Raw genomic sequence first — 22,400 nt, 5'->3', positions numbered from 1 at the left:
TCCAAGAAAGCTCTGTTCCCCAGCTTATTTTTACTAATCCAACTTGTTTATATGTTTTAGGCCTGCTAAACCTAGTTATGATGAATAATACTTAAAGCTACTCATAATAGAATAAAACATGATTTAAGGCCAAATGATCAAGAAGACTTACCCGACACCCTGTACTGTGACCATAATTACATTAAATGTGAATAACAACAAGTAGAATTTGAGAGTGTAACTGTAATCTGACTTTGAAAGAAATTTAGTATCAATATACGTAATCCTTTTAGCACATACATCTTCAACCAGACACAAGATTTTCAATGTGATAATTCCTAAGACATAAAGTATTTTAAGACCTCCTTTTTCACTATATAATGGTGACCAGTGATATATAGAATAAAATCGAATAATATAACTGTGAAAACTCAAATATTAACTATTTAGACTAAGCCATTGATTGACAGGTCTCCTAGGAGACATTATGGCTTCATTCATTCATTCAATCTTTGTTCACTCATCCAGGCTTCAGGGACAATGTATTCTGAATCTGTGAACTAATGTATCATGCCTGGGTCATGCCACTGATTGGCAGGCCCTTGCAGCTGCCATTTGGGCCTAAGATGTAAGTTCCTTGAGTCTGTGTCACTGTGCAGCCTTAATGAAGCCTGGCCCATAAGACATGCCTTCACTGGTGAGGAGAGTCAGTTGAAAGAGGTGGCTTCCTGCCACCCTGACAGTGCACAGGTCATGGGTAGGAAAACCAACTCCATGGTGTCGCATATGAATCATAATTCAAATGATTATTTGAATCGTTTACAATTTCTAGAACCCTCTGTGGCACCCTCCCCAAGTCCCTAGCGAGGACTAACGTTCCATTTGATCCCTAAACATAAAGTCACCATTAAACAGGAGAAACTGAATGAATATCGGGGATGACACCAAAAAGGTATGATTCCATAAGAAAAAGCAGGTACTTAGTATCTAAGAAAAGAGTGGTCCTGAGCATATTGTAGAAAATTACTTAAATTACATACATTCCAGCTGAGCACATGAAATTGATCTCTGCATGCTGTGAATTGGCAGTTTTTGAAAGTACTCATATGATTCATTTTACCAAATCTGCTCTGGTCTGAAATGTTCAGTCATAGTGGCTTAACAAACTTCCTTGCAAAAACTCTTTCAAGGGAGTAGACAACGACATGACATGTCTCTAAATTTAAATCAGAAAAAAGCCACACTTACTACTCACAATTAAACAGTTAGAAGGAAATGAGGAATTTCTCTTCTGGGGTTTGTTCCTCAGGAAAAGTCCCTTGTCGCCCTCATTATCAGGCCCTTTTCCTAGCTGTAGAAGTGACGGTGCAGCCTTGTGCCAGAGGGTCGGGGCCCTTCTGCAGGGCAGGAAGCTGCTGGCTGGCTGAGTGGGGCCACACCCCCCTCCAGACACTGGGGGACAGTCTGGGGAGCGAGCTGGGCCAGCCGGTCAGCTCAGAGGCCAGCAAACCAGGTCCCCTGCCCCGGGGTTCCCTGGGATGTGTTCACGGGGAAAGGGGGCCTCCTTACCGGTCCCCCTGTCCCGAGAGAGCTTGTCCTCCTTGTCCTCCCTCTCCAACGTGCTGCTGGAGGACGAGACGCTGGAGGCCGAGCAGTTGTCCCGCTCGTTCACTGCCTCATTCTGCTGCTCCTTCTCGCTCAGGGAGGCTCGTTCTTCAGCCTCTGGCTCCAGGGCCCGCTCCACCTCGCTCTCTGCTCCCGTGTGGGCAGGGGCTAGTTCCCGGCTGGCCTCATCGGCCACCCGTCCCACCTCTGCCTCTGCCTCTGCCTCTGCTTCTGCCTCTGGTTCGGGCTCAGGATCGCCAGTGCTCGCTGGGGGAGATAACAGTGGAGATTATGAGCAAGACAGGAATTTCTTGGAAGCGTCGAGTGAGGGTGAGATTGAACATGAGGCTGATTTCTCCGTGCTGTCTGAGGCAGGCAGAATTCTAAACTGGCCCCTGAGATTCCTGTCCCCTGGTTATTCAGTCAAACACAGACTGAGGCACTGCAGGGAAGGGGCCGTGCAGCTGGTGTTCACGTCTCAAGTCTCTTGACCTTAAGATACGGAGATTATCCAGGTAGGCCTGATCTAACCTGGTGAGCCTTTTAAAAACAGAGTGTTGGGCTTCCCTGGTGGCGCAGTGGTTGAGAGTCCGCCTGCTGATGCAGGGGACACGGGTTCATACCCCGGTCTGGGAAGATCCCACATGCTGCAAAGCAGCTGGGCCCATGAGCCATGGACGCTGAGCCTGCGCGTCCGGAGACTGTGCTCCGCAATGGGAGAGGCCACAACAGTGAGAGGCCCGCGTATCACAAAACAAACAAACAAACAAACAAAAAAAAAACCAGAGTGTTTTCTGGTCAGCATCAGAAAAGGATGTCAGAGATTAGAAGCACAAGAAGTATTTGATGAAGTACTTCCCTGGTGGCACAGTGGTTAAGAATCTGCCTGCCAATGCAGGGGACACGGGTTCGATCCCTGGTCTGGGAAGATGCCACATGCCGTGGAGCAACTAAGCCCGTGCACCACAACTACTGAGCCTGTGCTCTAGAGCCCACGAGCCACAACTACTAGCCCGTGTGCCACAACTACTAAAGCCTGTGTGCCTAGAGCCCGTGCTCCACAACAAGAGAAGCCACCACAATGAGAAGCACGCTCACTGAAACAAAGAGTAGCCCCAACCTGCTGCAACTAGAGAAAGCCCGTGCACAGCAACGAAGACCCAATGCAGCCAAAAATAATTAAAATAAATAAATTTATTTTCAAAAAAAGTATTTGATGCATCAGTGCTGGTTTTAAAGATGTAGGGGGCCATGAGATGAGGAATGTGGTGGCCTCTAGAAGCTGAGAATGACTCCTGGCTGACTGCCAGCGAGGCACAGGGACCTCGGTACTGCAAGCACAAGAAACTGAATTCTGCCAACAACCCGAATGAACCTGGAGGTGGACTCTTGCCAGGGCCTCCTGATAAGAGCCCAGCCAGCCACAACCTTGACTGTGGCCTTGTGATACCCCCGGCTGAGAACCCAGTTAGCCATGCTGGGCTTCCGACCTATGGAAACTGTGAGATAATATAAATGGATGCTGTTTTGAACAGCTATGTTTGTGGTAACTTGTTACACAGCAATAGCAAACTAATACATGATCCTTTTGCCTCTTCAGGGGAAGAGGAAAAAAGCCCATGGTGAATCAAGCTTATTGATAAGCAAACAGCAGCCTGATGTTCTATCAGTGGCTAAACCAGTGAGGTCCATCACCCTTTGCTTGAATTATGTTTGCTCATAATGTGAAGTTATTCCATACACTTGAAAGTTACTTAGAAGAATCACTCATGGGCACAGAACTCTTTGTAAACCTGTCAAGGCTGGAGATTTGCTGCTTAGGCTCCATGGGTGTCCCCTAGGAAGCAGGGAAATGGCACAGTCTGCTGTATGCATGTTTTTGCTGAGCAACCCTCTAAGGTGTGAGCTGTGAATGGGTAGCAAAATGATTGAGAATTAAAAAAGAAAAATGTCATCTGTGACGGCCAGAGGAGCACGAGTCACTCGTGAGGGTCTGACCCTCATGGCTTGGCAGAGCCACATTGCTGGAATCCCGGCAGTGCCACCAAGAGCATGTGCTCCAGCCCTACATACATACTGCTCGAAGCAATACAGATTCAGGCAGGACTGGTGCATGTAAGGGGCCTGCCCTGACCCTATAAGAACAGGCAGTTCAGAGGGCTCTCTCTTTGTGGAGATATCCTGCCAGCTCAGGTGAGCAGGGATGGCTGGCAATGGGGTGCCCAGGGCAGGTCTCCCAGCAGGCCAGGCAGTGGCATTACTATGGGAGAGCAAAGCTCAGGCCTCACTGGGCAGGGGGCCCACCTGCCCTCAGCATCCCAGCCAGAAGTCATCCTGCCAGGACTCACTGGGTCCAGAACCCCCGCCCCTCACCTGCTCTCAGGCTGCCTTCCTCAGAGAATGAGTATGGGAATTGTGGGGGGAGAGAGGGAGGCAGTGTAGAGAATGAAATGCCAGCCTCTCCTTACATCCTGGGTAACTTCTGACCTCCACACGGAAGAAATCCTCCTCCATGGGAACCGCACCAGTGCCCTTCAGGTGGGAACTGGGTGTAGAGGACAGAGGGACTTCTGCCTGCCCGGGCTTGATGACACATTGTACGTCTTCTGCTGGGGACTCCAGCCTAGTACAGGCACCTGCTGCCTGGGGAGAACGGGGGAAATGAGGATGGTGTGGCAAAGGCCCTCTGCTGTCTGCTGGGTGCCCTTGCTGGGTGTCCCCAAGAGGGATGGTTTTGGAATTGGTGATAAGAGAGCAAAGTTTCCAGGCTGAGATGCACTGGCTGGCAGTAGCAGGAGGAAATGGAAGGGCACACAACTGTGAACCCGTGTGCTCAAGATGGGTGTGTCAGGCATTCTTCCTTCCTTCCTTCTTTCCTTCCTTCATTTATTTATTTAGGCTGTGTTGGGTCTCCGTTGCTGTGCATGGGCTGCCTCTAGTTGCGGTGAGCAGGGGCTACTCTTCGTTTTGGTGTGCGGGCTTCTCAATGTGGTGGTTTCTCGTGTTGTGGAGCTCAGGCTCTAGGCATATGGCCTTCAGTAGTTGTGGCACACGGGCTCAGTAGTTGTGGCACACGGGCTTAGTTGCTCCGCGGCATGTGGGATCTTCCCGGACCAGGGCTCGAACTCGTGTCCCCTGCATTGGCAGGCGGACTCTCAACCACTGCGCCACCAGGAGAGTCCCAGGCATTCTTCCTTAAAAGCAAAAACCAGGCTGGATACAGGGAAAGAGCGAAAAAAACTTTGAGAAAAATTCCCTTTGGGGCTGAAGGACTTTTTATGGTATTTCTTTTTCATTTGATAATAGAGCATTTAGCAAAGAGAAACAGAACCCCATCGTTTTACTAGCACGGCAAAAGCACAGTTTTAGCAACAGCAGGGTCATCGTTTGGTTGACAGAAAGCATATGTTCTTGCACACATTTACTTCAGAATAGCCACATCAAAACGAGAATGTGTTTCCAACAGCCTAGCATGTGGCGTGCATTTAAGTTTTAATTGGTAAGCATATGGTAAAACTGGCAAGGGTGCCTCTGTGGGGCTTTATCACTGATGGGGAGACGGGTGCAGTTGGTTGCCATCAGCCTGAGTCTACTCATCATCCCCAGGAGACTGGCAGACAAAGCAGGAAGGATCCACAATTTGATGGCTGTTTGACTCCAGCCTACACGCATGTTTCCTTCCACTTCAGCAGTGACTCTGGCCCCTGATCAGCCAGCGGTTGCAGGGACAAGTGAGGCAACGGACATGCAAGCTCTAGAAAGCCACACATTCTTGGGAATAAATAGTGTAATTTCATCCCCCTACGTTCCAGCCTTACTTTCTGGAGTCAGACATTTAAATGTGTGATCCGACCGCTGGGGTAGTTTCTCTCTTTCATCACTGTTGTGGAGGAAATCATCTCCAAAACTACCTCTTGACCAGAATGCAGGCTCAGTGTCCACAAGGCCTCACTGCAAATCTGCAGTGTGTGAAGCTGTTCTAATGATGAACAAATCAGATAAAATTCACACACATTCAAGTCAAGCCAAGCCACCAAAGATGGAGAATGGAGCTGACAGAGAGCAAACACGTGTGGCTGCTCATTCCTGACACCCTCTGCACTGAATACACCAGGCGACACATGTGTCAAGGGCACAACACACACCCCGGCTTTCAGAGGGCTCACCACTCGGCTAGTGACACGGGACATAAAATCCTATCAATGGGGGTCACGGTGGTATGCGGCCAGGCACCCAAGTGAGGGCCTTGGGTACCAAGTAGCAGGGAGTCCCTGCAAAGGGCCCACGGCTGAGCCCTCTTCGAGCTGTATTAATCAAACACAAGAATGACAAGGCACAGGTTCTCTGGGGACCAAGACTCTGCTTTCCTCTCACATCCAAGGGCCCCCAGTTTGGTCTTGGGGCCAGCATCTTCTCACAAAGTTCTCATGGACACTTAGGAAACACTGTGAGACTACACACTGAATTCCAAAACATTTCTGCCCGCCTTCCTATTCTCTTTCATCAGGACCTCGGTCACCAGCAGTCCCCTCCACATAGTCACAACCATTCCTTCTGAGTCATTGCCCTAAGCCACACCAGCTGCCCTCTCAGCAGACCTGGGAAAAAGTATCATCTACCCTTGCCGAGTCCCCTGGAAATAGGAGGGACCATGAAAGTCTGCAGGAAAAGTCCTCAAGGGAGCTAAGATATTTGTCAATACCGAGGGATGAAAATTGCTCACAACTTCTCACTGATATCCAACAACAGTACAAGTGGTGAGAGGCACATGGACACACAAGACAGACCCAGCTCTTGTTGTTATGGAGGTTACAGGGATGCTAAGAGATCCTACATGTCACCTGTGGCCTCAGTACGGCAAAGGTGGGCAAACCCTAACACCAACGGACACAGGGAAATCCCAGCCCCTCAGCTCCCACCAGACACAATAAAAACATTTATAAACATGATGGATATTCTAAGAGCAAATTCATGTTGCCCTGGGAAGGTCTGGCAAGGGTTTTTGCAAAGCCTAGGATGGGTCATGAGTCTCTGTGCCAAAAGGACATTTAAGCAGAGTCTCCAAGGATGAAAAGGAGTTCAAGAGGGGAAACTGGACACAAATGTTCTGGGCAGAAGGAAAGAGCACATGCAGCTGGGAGCACAGGGTGAGCGGAGGAATGAAAGCTGTCCGGCGGCAGTGGCTGGGGCAAAGGGCCTCATAAGGTGAGTTAAGGACCTGGGGCTTTAGACGGAGGGCAGTGATGGCCGCTTCATGGAGAGACAGGCCACATTTCACTTTGTCTGAGAGGACCCCTGACTATACCCAAATCACAGGCAAACCACACTTCTGGCTGGGACAGCTGAGGTGGGCCTGTAGCTTCAGAGGAGGCTCTTAGTCAGTGTTCGGTGAACATTCAGGAAGCAAACCCTCAAAGAGACTGAGGAGGAAGAGGTGAATGCCAGTCAGGGGGGCTCAAGAGAAGAAAATGATTAAATGGCATCCTTGGAAGAACACATGGGCAAGTGACAGAGATTCTGGACAGTGGGAAGAAGTTTTCCATCCCAGGATCCCCTGGAGGAAGCAGTGTGTTTGCATCCGAGGAGAGCAGGGGTACTGCAGGCCTGTGGCCCCCTTTGGGGCGCTGTTCCTGAGCCCTGCACACCAACTCTCTACTAAACCCTCAGACCCCTCTGTGGGGAGGGGTCTCTTACCACCCTCAGAAAGCTGAAACTGGGAGGGAACAGTGAAGGCCCAGGCCCAGGTGCCCAACAGCCCTTCTCCACATGGTGGGTGCGAGCTTGGAAGTGAAATGAGGACATGGCAAGAAATGCCTGGCAACATAGAAGGCGTCCAAAACTGGGATCTGTCTTGCTGGACCACAGCCTGAGAGAGCAGACTGATGGGATCTTGGCACTGAGAGAACATACTTAGCAAAGGCCAGAAAAATGTATTTGGCCAGAACCTGCACTGACCTGATTCAGAGAACTTTAAACTAAATTTTAAGGTTGGAGGTGGGGGAGTATAAGGGAGGAGAAAAAAAATACCCAACAAAACAAAATTAAACTGTATAAAAGGATATGGTATGGGATAACTCATGGAATGTGAAAGATATAACAGGAAGGAAGAGGTCCATGGTATATTCAGAAGGAAGTAACAAGGAACCTGGTTGATGTCAGCCTGTGGGGAAGGACCCATAACCTGAACACGGCCACTAAAGTGAATTCTTTATCCAAAGGAAATAGACATTACAGGAGAGAGAGGCTGGGGAACCAGGGTAGGAGCCCATCAACGTGAGAACCACAGTGAAAGAGGGAAAACCTAAGTGTGTTTGTTGAGAGAATAAAAAAGCATGCCCCGTCTGATGACTGGGACGTCCCTCATGCAGATCACAACACTGGGGTGAGAAGAGGAGAGAGCAGGCCTTGAGGATTTCAGCTCATCCTCTGTTCCAAGTCAGCCGGGGCAGACACTGACTCAGACTATCTAGTTCTTTGTCCCTTTAAAAGCCCAGCACCAACTTCTCATCTGATCCGCAAAATCTTACTTGACATCCGGCCCCGTTTGGCCTTAAGTGAAGTAAAAATAAATGCTACCGGCTATAGAGTGCCTTCAACACACTGGTGCCATCCTAGGACCTATAGACACGTCACCCTATTTAATTCTTATGTCAACAATATGAAGATTAATGTTCCCATGTGAGAAATGAGGAATGATGTTCGGAGAAGTTAAGTAACTTGTCCAGGGCTGCACAGCATACTGCATACTCTCGGCCTGCTCTTCTAGACCCATTCTTTCTGCTGCTTTGTGCCCTGAGAGGCTGGTCTCTGCAGAGTTTGCGTTCCCTCTCACTTTCAGACGGGTCGGCCCTGGGAGGTACCTGCAAAGCTAGGAGGAAGGAGAGGCTGGTGTATTTATGTTCCTGCTCTCTTTATGGGGGGCCACTTTGGCAGAAGGTGTCAGGCCAGCTTTTCTGTCCGCAGGGCTCCCTCCCAAGGCTACAGCTCTTACCAAGTCCTAGCTGTTCACTAAGTTTTTCCAGGCCTGGAGGCAGAAACAGTGTTGGCAGTTTCCCACTGCTGCTAGTCTCTGGGTGCTTCCCTGCCCTCTGATGGTCCCGCAACCCTCTCCGCACCTCTGCAAACCGTCCCTTCACTGCCTGCCTGCAGGCACCCTCTGAGCATGCGCCATCTACTTCCAACAGAAGCTTGCTGATGAGCAGACCTGGGATTTGAACTTGGATTGGCCTGATAGAAAAGCCTGGGCTGTTAATCATGATGTTACACTGTGCGGTGGGTGACTTAAGCCACAAAGGACAAGTATATAATCATTCCTGAAAGAACAAAACAACACAAAACAAAAAGTGGGCACAAATGTTCCAGCTCTGCTTTCATCAATGTCCCTGACAGCTGAGTCCAGAGTGTCCAACTGGAATCTCCTGTCATGCAATTTTTCTTTGAAGAGATAAATTGCTGGTAGAAAGATCTGAACTTAATAAGTCTTTGGGTGGCTTCAATTGATTTCAGTCTGTGATGGTGTCTCGATGACTTTGCCAGGACTTGGCTTTCTGGCAGGTCTTATGAAACTGAGGGCTGGGCCAGCCAGTTCTATAATAGTTGCTCCAAACTGTGTAGATTCCAGGGACCTCCCCCGTTCAGAGCTAATAACTAACACCATCGACTTTAAACTTGTGGTTTAATCATATAAATGTGAAAAAGGTCCCATGAGATGAAGCTCACAACTTTGAAAATTCTTTAGATTTTGCTTTTGGTGTTGGGCCAATTCTTTCTAAGCTGTTCACTCAGATTCAATCTAGAGCAGGATTTCTCAGACTCAGTACTTTGGATATTTGGGGTCAGATAAGTCTTTGTTGTGGGTGGCACTGTATCCTATTATCCTGTGCATTATAGGATATTTAGCAGCATTCCTGGCTTCCACCCATTGGAGGCCAATACCACTTCCTCCCCAGTTGTGACAACCAAAAATGTCTTCAGATGCTACCAAATGTCCCCTGGGAGCAAAAAATCACTCCTGGTTGAGAATCATTGCTCTACAGCAATAGTTTCATTAGGATGGGCACAAATTCAGCCTACTTCAGCTTTCCAAAAAGACACTACCTGCAAAATTCTGATTCATGGGTCTAATGAATTTGTATGCCTTTAAAATTAAGTCCAGCTTTGTCCTCAAAATTAGAGCTAGATCTTCCAAACAGGTTCGGGCCTAAGCCACCTCTTAAGATGAAAACCATATATGGTCAAAATTACCTTCAAAAGTCCTTTTGGAAGATGCCACCTTGTAGGATCCCACACCCACCCTCAGAGTTCTGACAATCCAGGTTTTCACTGAGTTTCAGTGCAACGGTGTAAGAAGTCTTGGGCTTATAGTCACGGGCCATGTTATCTCAAAATACAGGTCCTTAAACTCTTAAATCACAGTGGGTGCAGCAAGTTGTTCAAATGACAAGAGGAACATGAGTCAGGAATGGCTCAAGAAAAAACCAGATCCATGGCCCTCATGTTGTGTTCACCTGGGGACACACACCTGAGTTGTATGTTAAGCAGGATTGCAAGCACTATTTAAATTGTAATTTTCACTCCCCCCTTTTGCCCCTCAGATTATGCTCCTGATTAAATTCACTTGGTTAAACATGTATATGATATAACTCTACTGTAATATCATATAGGACAAAAAAAGAAGAAGCCAGTTTCAGGTCCAATTATTGTAATATTGATTAACATATAGATTCTATTTCACACTAGAAACAGAAAATGAAAAGCAATTTAAGATGACCATATCATTTATTGCTCTGTTGTTACCTTGAACTCAAACCATATCACCCCAAACATCAACCCACGGTTATAAAGACTTCCTTTGAGCTTATTTAAATTCTTCTTCTAAAGCCAGATAGATAGGCCTTGACTTGGTTCAGTGTCAAACAAGGATAGACTCCAATACACGTTCATCCTTCCATTCCCAGTAGGGCTGGAGAAGCTCCTGGGTTAATGACATGCCCATTTCCTTACAAGAGCAAATAGAAAGACAAGCCCTTCCTCAAGGATGAAGACACTAATTCCAAACTGGCAATGCATTTCAACAGCACCTCTAGCTCCTGTCAAGTCCCAGACAGAAACAGCAGTGACATCAAAACCCAAACTGCTATTTTGGAAGAGATACACTAGCATTAAAATGGATGGTCCTGAATAATAACAGCTAGCAAAAGAGTGATCAAACTTGAGGTGTTTTCCTAATTCAGGCTTACCAGGATGTAGCTACTCTTAATGAGATGTTCTAATGTGATTAGTAGCAACACTCATTCATCCTATAAATACTTACTGAGACCTCCCAGGCGTCAGGCCTTGTGCTAGGCACAAGGAAGTCAGATGTGAAAAAATACCTTCCCTAAAATATTTTTCAGGCTAAAGTGGCCTCTTAGGTAATATCCAAGAGACATTATAAGATCAAAACAATTAATATCTAAAGAAAATGTTAGCTCTTCCTGCCAGTAGAGTCTGACCAAGCCTAAGCAGAGCCAGCTGGCCTGCAATTGGGGTATGACTAGAAATCCCACTTTTAAATTCTCATCCCTAAAAGTTGACCCTTCCTCACTTACATCTAGTCACTAATGGATGTGGCTTTCCACTTAGCCAGTAATTCAGTTTATTTGCACTTGTTAGCAAATTTATTCACAAAGAAATGGAGAAAAATTCACTTAAAATAAGGAGTATTTTTAAAGGTAGTTGAAGGAATATCTTAATTGTCAATTTGTCAAGAGTTATCCTCTGAATTTTCTCCCTCTTTTAGAGTTAGATCCTAAGAAATGGTCTATGTACATTATGTTGACTTTCTGCCCGAGTTCTCTGTCTACATTAGGCCACCAACATTTCTTCAGTCTTTACAGAGGGGCCTATATAGTCAAAGATGTGCCCTCCATCACGGTCCATGCGACAAATTTCTGCATACAGGGGAAACAGCTATCTCTGTAGATTAATGTACTTGCTTACTTTTTTTCATTTATTAGCTCATAAAACATTTCCTGAAGGCTTATTCTGCTTCAAGCACTGGAAGATAACAAAGGTGAGTACAGGCACTAGCCCTCCTCTGAGAAGCACACAAAGGAGAGAGGACCACTTGTGTACACAGTGAAATAAGCCCTATATCCCAGGCAAGCACAGGATGTAAGGAAAACACAAGAGAGGGTTCAAAGAGGCTTTAGAGAAGATGCTTCAACTAGATAAATAAAAGTCCAGTGGGCACCCCATGGGTGAAGGCACTCAAGTACAGAGGCATGCCTGAGAGAATAGAGCACTTTTCCATGACTGAGGATGGTTTGGTCCTGATGGACAATAACATGTAGAGGTGGTTATCATGGTAAGAGACTGGCTGTAGGACTGGATAACCAAGAGTCTTGAGTGCCATGCAAGATCTTACCTTCACATTGTAGATGATGGAGAGCCACTAGAGGATTTTAAAAATAAGATATAGACATGATTCTTTTTTTTGGCTGAGCTGTAAGAAGAACCTGGAAGAGGTGAGATATAGTAGAAGCTACTGAAATGACCATCTGAAAGGACCATCTGAAATGGTCCAGATCTCATATGGTTAAGATTGGGACTAAGGCACTGACAATGGGGAGGCATGGGAGAGGGCTGATTTGAGAGAAAGGAGCACATAAACATTTGGTGATTGACTTGATGTAGGGGTGGGCATTGAGGGGGGAGGCAAAGTTACATGTCTGCTTCCAATTTAAATAACTAGGCCAGAGGAAATGGTCTTAACCTGATGAGGACTAGGAGGTATAAGCAGGTTTGGCAGTAGGGGTTTTATGGGTGAGAGATGAGTGACATCTCCCATTGAAAAGCCCCTGACTGGCACTTGGTAAGTCTGAAGTGTCTAAGGAGCATTCAGATGGCAATGCCTAAGGAGACTGGATACATGTGTCCTGAGCTCAAGAAGGCCACGGCTGGAGATGCAGACCTGGTGGTTTTCAGCACTTGGTAGGTAGTTAAAAATTCACAGATGGGGATGTGGAGGTGCAGCCAGAGGGTGTGGCATGAAGATAGGGGGTTGCTGGGCAAGGAATATTGGAAAAATCTGACACTTAGGGGGCAGCTAGAAGAAGAGTCAGTAAGAAGATTGAAACAAAATGCCGAGAAAACAATGATGACAGAAGTAGAAGACATGAAAGCCCGATAACGTGTTGAGTCTAGAGATTATCTAGAAGTTACACAAGGATACAGAGCTGCTGGATCTAGAAAGTCAACAAAAAGCTACTGGAACTTCCCAAAGTACCTGGTGGAGGCAGCTTCTTCAGAAGACATTACAGCTTTGGAAAGCTCTAAAGATTCACTGAACCCAGGAATTCTCTTGAAAAAGCACACTTTTATGGACTGGAAAACCAATGTTTGATTATCTTGCCACACTGCTGGTGTTGTATCATTCTGTACAAATGCTTTATGGGAGTGGGTGGGGGAAAGACACAGGTGTGGGGGAGGCAGAGGTGCTGGGGGGAAAAGAGGAGTGGTGGAGATGGTGGAGTACAGGTTGAGCACAGATAAAGATGCTAGAAGAAACCTGAGAGTTATTCTTCTTTGCTATTTCCGAGCTCTCAGTCACTGACTCTGGAAATCTGAAGTACCACACTGACTTAAGAATGTTTACTGTCCCTACCTGTGGAGGGCCTTCTGACTATACCTGGAAGCATTTACCCAAGGCTTTTACCTGGGATGAAAGGCATTGATGTCCTTCCAGATTCCCCGGTAGCACCTCCAGATGCAGACAGTGCCTGCTCTGGACTGTGTTTTAAAGCTCCCGATGCTCTTTCTTTTTGTCAAATAAGGACAAACAAGGTAATGGCTGTTTAAAACTTGAATTTTTTGTTTACAATAAACAGATCTTAGGATGAAAATCTGATTGTAAAGGTTGGTTGAAAACCATTATAACCCCAAACTTGGAAATAATTCTCCATGGGTCTCTCACGTTTCTGGGGTCTTACAAGCTGATGCATTGAAAGCCTTTGTTCTGGACTATCTTTCTAAGGATGTGTGCATAGCAAATAGCCTTGCAAGACAGAGACAGAGTCTCCCTCTGGAGCTAGCTACTGCCTGGTTTATTGAGCACTGTGATCAACATGTTTCCCTCTGGGACAAAGGGAAGACACGCTTACTGCCCAATATAAGATTTGAGGTCCTTAAACTCAGGGTTGCACTCAGTGTGTGTGCAGGTATCACTTGGGCTTATTCACATCACCTTGTGGAAACTGGGGCTTGGAGAAATGGCAAAATGCTGGTATTTTGGCAACTACTATTGCAATGAGTAAAAAAGTCCTTTGTTTCTGACCCAGGAGTTTCATGTCTTCTGCCAACATCCATGAGATAACAGCAGGCTAATCTACTAGCTTATAAGTAGGGTAAAGTCTCGGACCTTTCACAGATTTTGATGCCTATTTGTCATCTATGAAATTATCACGTTGATCATATAATATCCTTCTTTAAAAACTTTCCCAATAAGAAGAACTACAGTCCTGCAGCCTGTGGAACAAAAACCACATTCACAGAAAGACAGACAAGACGAAAAGGCATAGGGCTATGTACCAGATGAAGGAAAAAGATAAAACCCCAGAAAAACAACTAAATGAAGTGGAGATAGGCAACCTTCCAGAAAAACAATTCAGAAAAATGACAGTGAAGATGATCCAGGACCTCGGAAAAAGAATGGAGGCAAAGATCAAGAAGATGCAAGAAATGTTTAACAAAGACCTAGAAGAATTAAAGAACAAACAGACAGAGATGAACAATACAATAACTGAAATGAAAACTACACTAGAAGGAATCAATAGCAGAATAACTGAGGCAGAAGAACAGATAAGTGACCTGTAAGACAGAATGGTGGAATTCACTGCTGCAGAACAGAAAAAAGAATGAAAAGAAATGAAGACAGCCTAAGAGACCTCTGGGACAACATTAAACGCAACAACATTCACATTATAAGGGTCCCAGAAGAAGAAGAGAGAGAGAAAGGACCAGAGAAAATATTTACAGAGATTATAGTCGAAAACTTCCCTAACAGGAGAAAGGAAATAACCACCCAAGTCCAGGAAGTGAAGCGAGTCCCATACAGGATAAACCCAAGGAGAAACACACCGAGACACACAGTAATCAAATTGGCAAAAATTAAAGACAAGGAAAAATTATTGAAAGCACCAAGGGAAAAATGACAAATAACATACAAGAGAACTCCCATAAGGTTAACAGCTGATTTCTCAGCAGAAACTCTACAAGCCAGAAGGGAGTGGCATGATATATTTAAAGTGATGAAAGGGAAGAACCTACAACCAAGATTACTCTACACAGCAAGGTTCTCACTCACATTTGATGGAGAAATCAAAAGCTTTACAGACAAGGAAAAGTGAAGAGAACTCAGCACCACCAAACCAGCTCTACAACAAATGCTAAAGGAACTTCTCTAAGTGGGAAACACAAGAGAAGAAAAGGACCTACACAGAAAGTGGGCTCAAGAATGCAGGATAGAAGGAAGACTGGGAAGATGGCAGAAGAGTAAGATGTGGAGATCACCTTCCTCCCCACAGATACATCAGAAATCCATCTACACGTGGAACAACTCCTACAGAACACCTACTGAACTCTGGTAGAAGACCTCAGACCTCCCAAAAGGCAAGAAACTCCCCTCATACCTGGGTAGGACAAAAGAAAAAAGAACAAAAAGAGACAAAAGAATAGGGACTGGACCTGCACCAGTGGGAGGGAGCTGTGAAGGAGGAAAGGTTTCCACACACTAGGAAGTCCCTTCGTGGGCGGAGACTGCGGGTGGCGGAGTGGGGAAGCTTTGGAGCCATGGAGGAGAGCACAGAGACAGGGGTGCAGAGGGCAAAGCGGAGAGATTCCCGCACAGAGGATCGGTGCCAACCAGCACTCACCAGCCCGAGAGGCTTGTCTGCTCACCCGCCGAGGCAGGCGGGGCTGGGAGCTGAGGCTCAGGCTTCAGTCGGAGCGCAGGGAGAGGACTGGGGTTGGCGGCATGAAGACAGCCTGCAGGGGTTTAGTGTACCACGGCTAGCCAGGAGGGAGTCCGGGGAAAAGTCTGGACCTGCCGAAGAGGCAAGAGACTTTTTCTTCCCTCTTTGTTTCCTGGTGCACGAGGAGAGGGGATTACGAGCACTGCTTAAAGGAGCTCCAGAGACAGGCGCGAGCCACGGCTAACAGCGTGGACCCCAGAGACGGGCACGAGACGCTAAGGCTGCTGCTGCTGCCACCAAGAAGCCTATGTGCGAGCACAAGTCACTATCCACACCTGCCTTCCCGGGAGGCTGTGCAGCCCGCCACTGCCGGGGTCCCGGGATCCAGGGACAACTTCCCCGGGAGAACGCACGGTGTGCCTAAGGCTGGTGCAACGTCTTGCTGGCCTCTGCCGCCACAGGCTCGCCCCGCATCGTGCCCCTCCCTCCCCCCGGCCTGAGTGAGCCAGAGCCAGCACCCGAATCAGCTGCTCCTTTAACCCCGTCCTGTCTGAGCGGAGAACAGATGCCCTCTAGCGACCTACATGCAGAGGCGGGGCCAAATCCAAAGGTGAGGTCTGGGAGCTGTGCGAACAAAGAAGAGAAAGGGAAATCTCTACCAGCAGAATCAGGAGCAGTGGATTAAATCTCCACAATCAACTTGATGTACCCAGCATCTGTGGAATACCTGAATAGACAACGAAACATCCCAAATTGAGGAGGTGGACTTTGAGAGCAAGATTTATTATTTTTTCCCCTTTTCCTCTTTTTGTGAGTTTGTATGTGTATGCTTCTGTGTGAGATTTTGTCTGTATAGTTTTGCTTTCACCATTTGTCCTAGGGTTCTATCCGTCCGTTTCTTTGTTTTGTTTTGTTTTGTTTTGTTTTTACTTTTTAAAACAATTTTTTCTTAATAATTATTTTTTATTTTAATAACGTTATTTTATTTATCTTCTTTCTTTCTTTCTCTCTCTCTCTCTCTCTCTCTCTCTCTCTCTCTCTCTTTCTTTCTTTCTTTCTACTTTTTCTCCCTTTTATTCTGAGCCGTGTGGATGAAAGGCTCTTGGTGTTGCAGCCAGGAGTCAGTGCTGTGCCTCTGAGGTAGGAGAGCCAACTTCAGGACACTGGTCCACAAAAGACCTCCCAGCTCCACGTAATAGTAAATGGTGAAAATCTCCCAGAGATCTCCATCTCAACACCAACACCCAGCTTCACTCAACGACCAGCAAGCTACAGTGCTGGACACCCTATGCCAAACAACTAGCAAGACAGGAACACAACCCCACCCATTAGCAGAGAGGCTGCCTAAATTCATAAAAAGGCCACAGACACCCCAAAACATACCACCAAACGTGGACCTGCCCACCAGAAAGACAAGATCCAGCCTCATCCACCAGAACACAGACACTAGTCCCCTCCACCAGGAAGCCTACACAACTCACTGAACCAACTTTAGCCACTGGGGACAGACACCAAAAACAACAGGAAGTACGAACCTGCAGCCTTCAAAAAGGAGACCCCAAACACAGTAAGATAAGCAAAATGAGAAGACAGAAAAACACACAGCAGATGAAGGAGCAAGATAAAAACCCACCAGACCTAACAAATGAGAGGAAATAGGCAGTCTACCTGAAAAAGAAATCAGAATAATGATAGTAAAGATGATCCAAAATCTAGGAAATAGAATAGAGAAAATGCAAGAAACAATTAACAAGGACCTAGAAGAACTAAAGAGGAAACAAGCAATGATGAACAACACAATAACTGAAATTAAAAATACTCTAGAAGGGATCAATAGCAGAATAACTGAGGCAGAGGAACGGATAAGTGACCTGAAAGATAAAATAGTAGAAATAACTACTGCAGAACAGAATAAAAAAAAAGAATGAAAAGAACAGAGGACAGTCTCAGAGACTGCTGGGACAACATTAAACGCACCAACATTCGAATTATAGGGGCTCCAGAAGAAGAAGAGAAAAAGAAAGGGACTGAGAAAATATTTGAAGAGATAATAGTTGAAAACTTCCCTAATATGGGAAAGGAAATAGTTAATCAGGTCCAGGAATCACAGATAGTCCCATACAGGATAAATCCAAGGAGAAACACGCCAAGACACATATTAATCAAACTGTCAAAAATTAAATACAAAGAAAACATATTAAAAGCAGCAAGGGAAAAACAACAAATAACACACAAGAGAATCCCCATAAGGTTAACAGCTGATCTTTCAGCAGAAACTCTGCAAGCCAGAAGGGACTGGCAGGACATTTAAACTGTTGAAGTAGAAAAACCTACAACCAAGATTACTCTACCCAGCAAGGATCTCATTCAGATTTGATGGAGAAATTAAAACCTTTACAGTCAAGCAAAAGCTGAGAGTTCAGCACTACCAAACTAGCTTTACAACAAATGCTAAAGGATCTTCTTTAGGCAAGAAACACAAATGAAGGAAAAGACCTACAATAATAAAACCAAAACAATTAAGAAAATAGAAATAGGAACAAACATATCGATAATTATCTTAAACGTAAATGGATTAAATGCTCCCACCGAAAGACACAGACTGGCTGAATGGATACAAAAACAAGACCCATATATATGCTGTCTATAAGAGACCCACTTACGACCTAGAGACACATACAGACTGAAAGTGAGGGGATGGAAAAAGATACTCCATGCAAATGGAAACCAAAAGAAAGCTGGAGTTGCAATTCTCATATCAGACAAAATAGACTTTAAAATAAAGACTACTAGAGGAGACAAAGAAGGACACTACATAATGATCCAGGGATCGATCCAAGAAGAAGATATAACAATTATAAATATATATGCACCCAACATAGGAGCACCTCAATACATAAGGCAAATACTAAAAGCCATAGAAGGGGAAATCGACAGTAACACATTCATAGTAGGGGACTTTAACACCGCACTTTCACCATTGGACAGATCATCCAAAATGAAAATAAATAAGGAAACACAAGCTTTAAATGATGGACATTAAACAAAACATGCATTAAACAAGATGGACTTAATTGATATTTATAGGATATTCCATCCAAAAACAATAGAATACACATTTTTCTCAAGTGCTCATGGAACATTCTCCAGGATAGATCATATCTTGGGTCATAAATCAAGCCTTGGTAAATTTAAGAAAATTGAAATCGTATCAAGTATCTTTTCTGACCACAATGCTATGAGATGAGATATCAATTACAGGAAAAGAACTGTAAAAAATACAAACACATGGAGGCTAAACACCACAACACTTAATAACGAAGTGATCACTGAAAAAATCAAAGGGGAAATCAAAAAATACCTAGAAACAAATGACAATGGAGACACGACGACCCAAAACCTATGGGATGCAGCAAAAGCAGTTCTAAGAGGGAAGTTAATAGCAATACAATCCTACCTTAAGAAACAGGAAACATCTCGAATACACAACCTAAACTTGCACTTAAAGCAATTAGAGAAAGAAGAACAAAAAAACCCAAAGTTAGCAGAAGGAAAGAAATCATAAAAATCAGATCAGAAATAAATGAAAAAGAAATGAAGGAAACGATAGCAAAGATCAATAAAACTAAAACCTGGTTCTTTGAGAAGATAAACGAAATTGATAAACCATTAGCCAGACTCATCAAGAAAAAAAAGGAGAAGACTCAAATCAACAGAATCAGAAATGAAAAAGGAGAAGTAACAACTGTCACTGCAGAAATACAAAAGATCATGAGAGATTACTATAAGCAACTCTATGCCAATAAAATGGACAACCTGGAAGAAATGGACAAATTCTTAGAAATGCACAACCTGCCAAGACTGACTCAGGAAGAAATAGAAAATATGAATAGACCAATCACAAGCACTGAAATTGAAACTGTGATTAAAAATCTTCCAACAAACAAAAGCCCAGGACCAGATGGCTTCACAGGCGAATTCTATCAAGCATTTAGAGAAGAGCTAACACCTATCCTTCTGAAACTCTTCCAAAATATAGCAGAGGGAGGAACACTCCCAAACTCATTCTACGAGGCCACCATCACCTTGATACCAAAACCAGACAAGGATGTCACAAAGAAAGAAAACTACAGGCCAATATCACTGATGAACATAGATGCAAAAATCCTCAACAAAATACTAGCAAACAGAATCCAACAGCACATTAAAAGGATCATACACCATGATCAAGTGGGGTTTATTCCAGGAATGCAAGGATTCTTCAATATACGCAAATCAATCAATGTTATACACCATATTAACAAATTGAAGGAGAAAAACCATATGGTCATCTCAATAGATGCAGAGAAAGGTTTTGACAACATTCAACATCCATTTATGACAAAAATCCTGCAGAAAGTACACATAGAGTGAACTTTCCTCAAGATAATAAAGGCCATATATGACAAACCCACAGCAAACATCGTCCTCAATGGTGAAAAACTGAAAGCATTTCCTCTAAGATCAGGAAAAAGACAAGGTTGCCCACTCTCACCACTCTTATTCAACATAGTTTTGGAAGTTTTAGCCACAGCAATCAGAGAAGAAAAGGAAGTAAAAGGAATCCAAATCACAAACGAAGAAGTAAAGCTGTCACTGTTTGCAGATGACATGATACTATACACAGAGAATCCTAAAGATGCTACCAGAAAACTACTAGAGCTAATCAATGAATTTGGTAAAGTAGCAGGATACAAAATTAATGAACAGAAATCTCTGGCACTCGTATACACTAATGATGAAAAATCTGAAAGTGAAATCAAGAAAACACTCCCATTTACCATTGGAACAAAAAGAATAAAATAACTAGGAATAAACCTACCTAAGGAGACAAAAGACCTGTATGCAGAAAATTATAAGACACTGATGAAAGAAATTAAAGATGATACAAATAGATGGAGAGATATACCATGTTCCTGGATTGGAAGAATCAATATTGTGAAAATGACTCTAGTACCCAAAGCAATCTACAGATTCAATTCAATCCCTATCAAACTACCACTGGCATTTTTCACAGAAGTAGAACAAAAAATTTCACAATTTGTATGGAAACACAAAAGACCCTGAATAGCCAAAGCAATCTTGAGAACGAAAAACGGAGCTGGAGGAATCAGGCTCCCTGACTTCAGACTATACTACAAAGCTACAGTAATCAAGATAGTATGGTACTGGCACAAAAACAGAAAGATAGATCAATGGAACAGGATAGAAAACCCAGAGATAAACCCACGCACATATGGTCACCTTATCTTTGACAAAGGAGGCAGGAATGTACAGTGGAGAAAGGACAGCCTCTTCAATAAGTGGTGCTGGGAAAACTGGACAGTTACATGTGAAAGTATGAGATTAGAACACTCCCTAACACCATACACAAAAATAAGCTCAAAATGGATTAAGGACCTCAGTGTAAGACCAGAAACTATCAAACTCTTACAGGAAAACATAGGTAGAACACTTTATGACATAAATCACAGCAAGATCCTTTTTGACTCACCTCCTAGAGAAATGGAAATAAAAACAAAAATAAACAAATGGGACCTAATGAAACTTAAAAGCTTTTGCACAGCAAAGGAAACCATAAATAAGACCAAAAGACAACCCTCAGAATGGGAGAAAATATTTGCAAATGAAGCAACTGACAAAGGATTAATCTCCAAAATTTACAAGCAGCTCATGCAGCTCAATAACAAAAAAACAAACAACCCAATCCAAAAATGGGCAGAAGACCTAAATAGACATTTCTCCAAAGAAGACTGCCAACAAACACATGGAAGAATGCTCAACATCATTAATCATTAGAGAAATGCAAATCAAACCTACAATGAGATATCATCTCACACCGGTCAGAATGGCCATCATCAAAAAATCTAGAAACAATAAATGCTGGAGAGGGTGTGGAGAAAAGGGAACACTCTTGCACTGCTGGTGGGAATGTGAATTGGTACAGCCACTATGGAGAACAGTATGGAGGTTCCTTAAAAAACTAAGAATAGAACAACCATATGACCCAGCAATCCCACTACTGGGTATATACCTTGAGAAAACCATAATTCAAAAAAGTCATGTTACAAAATGTACACTGCAGCTCTATTTACAATAGCCAGGAGATGAAAACAACCTAAGCGTCCATCATTGGGTAAATGGATAAAAAAAGACGTTGCACATATATACAATGGAATATTACTCTGCCATAAAAAGAAACGAAATTGAGTTATTTGTAGCAAAGTGGATGGACCTAGAGTCTGTCATACAGAGTGAAGTAAGTCAGAAAGAGAAAGACAAATACCGTATGCTAACACATATATATGGAATCTAAGAAAAAAGGAATGTCATGAAGAACCTAGGGGTAAGACAGGAATAAAGACACAGACCTACTAGAGAATGGACTTGAGGATGTGGGGAGCGCGAAGGGTAAGCTGTGACAAAGTGAGAGAGTGGCATGGACATATATACACTACCAAACATAAAATAGATAGCTAGTGGGAAGCACCCACATAACACAGGGAGATCAGCTCGGTCCTTTGTGACCACCTAGAGGGGTGGGATAGGGAGGGTAGGAGGGAGGGAGACGGAAGAGGGAAGAGATATGGGAACATATGTATATGTATAACTGATTCACTTTGTTATAAAGCAGAAACTAACACACAATTGTAAAGCAATTATACTCCAATAAAGATGTTAAAAAAAAGAAAAGGACCTACAAAAACAAATGCAAAACAATTAAGAAAGTGGTCACAGGAACATACATATCAATAATTACTTTAATCATGAATGGATTAAATGCTCTAACCAAAAGACACAGGCTCGCTGAATGGATACATAAAC

General features: G+C 44.3%; 1 protein-coding gene across 8 annotated transcripts in view; it reads right to left on the bottom strand.

Moving 5' to 3' along the window:
- FHOD3 (formin homology 2 domain containing 3) overlaps nucleotides 1-22,400 on the bottom strand; it is a 503,602-nt gene that overhangs the window by 86,869 nt on the left and 394,333 nt on the right. For all 8 annotated transcript variants that reach the window (XM_060118615.1, XM_060118618.1, XM_060118622.1 and 5 more), the window contains one exon: nucleotides 1,549-1,851. In XM_060118615.1, the coding sequence (XP_059974598.1) occupies nucleotides 1,549-1,851 (303 nt within the window). The remainder of the gene's footprint in view (nucleotides 1-1,548; nucleotides 1,852-22,400) is intronic.

Source organism: Mesoplodon densirostris, chromosome 15, assembly GCF_025265405.1.
Source record: "Mesoplodon densirostris isolate mMesDen1 chromosome 15, mMesDen1 primary haplotype, whole genome shotgun sequence".
In the NCBI taxonomy this organism is placed as follows: Eukaryota; Metazoa; Chordata; class Mammalia; order Artiodactyla; family Ziphiidae; genus Mesoplodon; species Mesoplodon densirostris.
This window is presented reverse-complemented; position numbering and strand designations above follow the sequence as displayed.